The sequence below is a fragment of the Panicum virgatum genome, chromosome 9N, assembly GCF_016808335.1.
Source record: "Panicum virgatum strain AP13 chromosome 9N, P.virgatum_v5, whole genome shotgun sequence".
Taxonomy (NCBI): Eukaryota; Viridiplantae; Streptophyta; class Magnoliopsida; order Poales; family Poaceae; genus Panicum; species Panicum virgatum.
Window position 1 is genome coordinate 44,818,595 of NC_053153.1, and position 5,096 is coordinate 44,823,690.

The following is a 5,096-nucleotide window of genomic DNA, read 5'->3' on the forward strand; positions in this document are numbered from 1 at the left end:
CCACCGCAACGGACCACGTCAAACCAAATATATTCAACTGTATCAGTTACCTTGTGTGACCTGATTGTGCTACAAATTGTTGAACCAAATGCTACAGATACATGATTTAAATGGCTGTTTGGATTAAAAAATGATGCCCAACTTAATTGTAAAACACATCCATCTTAGAGTGACGTTAATGCTTTCAACCGAGAAAGCGACAGACATAAATGCATATATGCAATCGAGGATCGTATCTACAGCTATTTACATCATGCTACAAACAGCAAAAACAGTGCAAATGAAGTGCCCTTGGTGGACCAGTTCTTTTATCTTACCTATCTGATAAGGATCATAAAGATCAGTGCTAATTGAATGCACCAAAACACTGCCTTGAAGTCATAATTAGCACAATTTATTATCTAACTGATCTGATCAGCTTAAATTAGAAAGATCAGTATTTCAACATAGCATTATTTGCTAATTATATGCACCAAAACTCATAACCAAACATGAATGGGCCACAACCTAACGTGAAAAAAAAACACCAAAACAGTGTTAGCGTAACATATCTGGTTCAAATGTTGATCTATCTAGTTGACGACCGACACATCTCAATTCTCAGTCAGCTGCTCACCTTTCGCCATGCTTCGTCCCTAACTATCCCAACAGCTGATCACGCTGCAGTACTTTTGATTGAAGTTCTAGCCTACGGATCACTTTCTGTGGCCAGTGTTTGCCGCAAAAATCTTTCTATGCCAACAAAGAGTAGAATTAGCAAGCTTTGTAATGCACATGATAGGATAGGTAATAGAAAAGAGGATAAATTACAAACTAGACAGCCTAAACATGAAATGTTCATAGATTCCATAAAGTGAATCGAACATTTAAACATCTCACAACAGCTTAGGAACTAATGCTTGCTGACCATAGAACGTAGTTCCTTCTGCATCAATCGCCACTTCACCTGACAACATTTTTATCTTGCTTCATGGTATGCAGTCCTATACTCTATGAACCAGATGCCATCACCTCAACCAAGCAACTGAACCCACATTCTGGAACAACAGAGAAATAACCTGCATTTTAAAAAAAAAGATCATTGAACATCTTAACACAATTAACATCAGTTTATAGTGGAATTGGATATTTCCAAGAACAATAATATGAAAAGGACAGGCCATACAGATAACTATCAGCTACACAATACACCTAAGTTTCCAAACCCTTTTCTTCATATGGTAGAATCCTGATTCATTCATGCAGAGAATGTTATGCCATGTACTGTCAGAAATGACTTGCATTCAAAGAAAAAACAAATGTGTCAAGTTAAAACTAATGATGTAGAAATGAAGGCTGCAATCATGTAATGGTAGCATCCTAAAAGTGTCCCAATAAGGCAGAAGTTTATAACCGTTACCGCAGTTATCAAATTTCTTCAATACTTAATCCCAGCAAACACCATCCAGATCAAAGGCCTGTCCAAACCATTAAAAAAAATGTTAGACCAGGTGTGCGCGGTAGAAGCTTTACATTCACAGTTCATTATGTCCGGAAAAATAAAAAAGAAAACTACCAACACACCTATTGCTACCTCAGTCACACCTGACCAGCAACAGAAAGCTACCTCCAATGCAACTAGATTTTAGCCTAGAATAACAGAAAGTCAGAAGAAGAATCTAAATTTTGCAGTCATGTACTATTTTTTTTAAAGAAATGCAGTCATGTACTATTTGCCCAAGGAGCTGTTCAAAACAATTAGACTCAAGTCATACCAATCAGCACTAAAAAATTAATGAATTGAAATGAGCAAACATTATAGTTAACACTCCGAGATAAAAAAAATATATTGATAAACAGCTACTTTTCACATAAAAAGATAATTTATGAAAAAAAGGGTAGCCTGCTACTTCCCATTTTGAATCTTTATCAATTCCCAAGTATCAATGTTATATTCTAGAATACCCACTAATTGCAGCTAACGTGTTTCATCAAGCCAAGCAGAACAGGTATTATATCACAAACATCAGCTTTGAACCAAATAGAAATTAGAGTCTTAACATTGGCATGGATTTACCATGTTCTACTTATTGTACATACTCTTGCATAAATCAATATTCACCATGAACTTTGATGTACATTAATTTTTGGCTTTGAATGATTGTGCATGTAGTTAGATACATGGCTTATTCTCATCCCTCAGGTACACGTTGGTAGAAAATAGATGACTTGAGTAACACATTAAGGTTAAGGCTACCATTTCAACTTTCTTCAGGTTTGAAAGCTTTGATTCATTAGACCTCAATAATTATCAACTAAGATTCAATGTTCAAGTTTGTGTATCATGCAATGCTCAACAGTCAACACAAAAGTAAAGGAAAGATTTGAAGTTCAAGAGCCTGACAAAACCTTCACAATTTTCTAGAACACAACAAGACCTTCACAATTAATAGAGTTCCTAAAGCATAGAACAATATTGATGGCATATATTGAATAAGGTTCTTTTGTGCATTTGGTAATGCATGATTACAAGCTATTTCAATAAAAGAAAAACTACTTGTAGAAATTAGCAAACTGTAAGACAAGAGTTTGTTGCATTGCAGCTTTATACAAAAAAGGAAATAACATACTCTCCAGCCATGTCATCCCTTTATAGTTATAACGGCTTTGGCCAGAGCAAAATTATGTTGCAATTCAATGGTTGTACTTCCTTTAACAGAGAAATATGTGACGTTCGGAGCAGCAACCTAGTTAAAGTAACAATAATTTAACTGCACTAACCAATCATTTAATTGATTGAAGTCCATACATATATTGATATTATTCTCCTTTATGTTCTTTAACAAGACAACAATACCATGAATTTTAATGCACACTCGAAAGGGAAAGTGTGAATTTCGACCCCATTTCCAATTCTCCATAAGTTATGGAAGATTCTTCTATAGTCGGAATTCTAATATTTCTATCATCAACAGATGTACAAAATGTAAACAGTTTACAGAAAAGATGTAAATTTTATGCTTGTTAAGATTTATGCTTTTTCCTACAGACCACAGTACCACATGCATTTATAATTTCAAAAGATTTCTCAAATAAGCATGGAGATGTCAGATAATAATTAAATTGATCGAATATAGTTTAATTGTCAATTGTCACACAGTATGACAATTGATAATCATGGGCCTCAACAAAATAGAAGATATTAATTAACTTATAGTTCAGGCTTCCAGAACAGAGCAACACATAAAGGTACATGGGTCTTGGCTCAAAAATAAACATTACCTAGATATGAATTACCACTAAGAGAAAACGTATGGTTCACCAGAAATAATGAGGGATAGTTGTTATTACCTTTTGGAAAATAAAATTTAGCATAAGGATAAACTGTCTTCATGAGTACGTTGTTAGTGACCATCTTGAACTGCATAGTCTCAGGCCAAAGCACGAACATGCCGACTATAGTCCGTAGAAAAACTACATCGCCGTCCTCACCAAGCCCACTTATCCAGACAGGAATGGAACCCACACGAGGCTGCGTCAATGGCAGTTCAAGGAGTGTGCAGAGTTCAATTGCTCTGTGCAGCACCCACTTTGCAGTGCCACAATGGTCAGCCTCCCGTGCCCAAAGATGCAGGCTGAAATTCCTCACAGCAGCAAGGCCAAGCACGCTGCCTTCGAACCTCAGAACACGGATGTTCCGCCTGTAGATAGAAAATATCTCCAAGGGGCGCTCAACAAGAGCTAATTTTTGGTCACCCAGTCGAAACTCAAGTATGCTGCTCTCGCCAAATAGCCAATACATTGCATCCCCAACAAAGGCGCCAGGCTCCTCCGCGAGCTCACATTCCTGTGATGGCGTCGGCATGGAGACCAGCTCACCCCACGCTCGGGTCAGCGACGAGTACACGCAGGCGAAGGCGCAGTGTCTTCTGGTGAACACGACAACCACACTGAAGGGGCTGGAGCGGAAAGCGCCCCCGCAGCCAGTGGTGCCTGATGGGCAGAGGACCGCGGCGTTACAGTCGGACGCGCCTGCCCGCACCTGGTCGGGGACGGTGATTAATACGAGGTGGCCGATGATGGGATCCCAGACGAGCAGATCGACCCAGTCGCGACTGCGGAGAAGGGCGCGACCGTGGCGGCAGTCGACGAACCACCACATGCCGCCGGCGCCGTCCCTCCGGAGATCCCGCACCGCGGTGGCAATTCGTACGCCGGAAATGCCCTGGGTGGCCACGAAGCGGGGGGAGTCCGGGGAGTTGTGGAAGAAGCCGAGCACGGGAGGTGTTCGATGAAATGCGCGCAAGCGGCGGAGGAAATCCGGGTCCCGGACGAGGCAGTGTCAGCGCTTGCAGACGAGGGCGGGGCTGGAGAAGGAGGATGCCAGCGGCGGGAGGCGGACGAGGATCAAGGAGAGGAGATCCTCGTTGTCAAGCGGCGGCGCCAGGACCGCCGGGGAGGTCATGGCGTCGCTGTTCTGGCGTGCGTGGAGTGGACGTGTGGTTTGGCTCTCTCTCTGTGACTCGACAGTACGGTGGCGTTTGGGAAGTGGGAAATAGGGGCGCGGGCTCCCTAATTTACGGACGTCCGGTGGAATCAATCCGTCCGGTCGATTTCCGACATGCGCTACTTTCCTTTTTAGATATGTGTGCGGGTGATAGATTAAGGCTGCGTTGTGTTTAGTTGCAAAATCTCTCTCCAAACTTCACTATTCATCTATCACATCAAATTTTTTGTCTCATACATAGAGAATTAAATGTAGATAAATAAAAAAACTAATTGCATATTTTGATGTATATTGCGAGACGAATCTTTTGAGCCTAATTAGTCTATAATAAAATAATATTTACCACAAATAAATGAAAAATGCTATAGTATGCTACATTATCCGATATGACCCTTTTTACTAGCTTTTCATGGATCTAAACACAGCCTAATTAAGGCTCCGTATCTTTACCCGTAAACCTCGTAAACGAAAAAAATGTCATATCGAATATTTCGACACATGCATGGAGTACTAAATGAAGTTTATTTACAAAACTTTTTGTATGGATGGGCTGTAAATCGCGAGACAAATCTAATGAGCCTACTTAATCCATGATTTGCAACAGTGGTGC

The 5,096-nt window shown here is 40.5% G+C and overlaps 1 protein-coding gene across 11 annotated transcripts; it reads right to left on the bottom strand.

Moving 5' to 3' along the window:
- Nucleotides 1–720: 720 nt before the first annotated feature.
- On the bottom strand, nucleotides 721–4,540 carry LOC120691337. Of its 11 annotated transcripts, none has more exons than XR_005682197.1 (4): nucleotides 3,331–4,537; nucleotides 1,564–1,629; nucleotides 1,400–1,457; nucleotides 721–1,058 (listed from the first exon to the last, which is right to left on the bottom strand). XR_005682197.1 is itself a non-coding variant. In XM_039974378.1 (2 exons), the coding sequence occupies exons 1-2, from the start codon at nucleotides 4,139–4,141 to the stop codon at nucleotides 1,450–1,452; spliced, it is 819 nt and encodes a 272-aa protein (XP_039830312.1). In that variant the 5' UTR covers nucleotides 4,142–4,537; the 3' UTR covers nucleotides 721–1,449. The 11 variants fall into 11 exon arrangements, 1 of the variants encoding a protein (XP_039830312.1); XR_005682196.1 differs by having other exon boundaries at nucleotides 721–1,228; XR_005682195.1 differs by having other exon boundaries at nucleotides 721–1,276.
- Nucleotides 4,541–5,096: the final 556 nt, after the last annotated feature.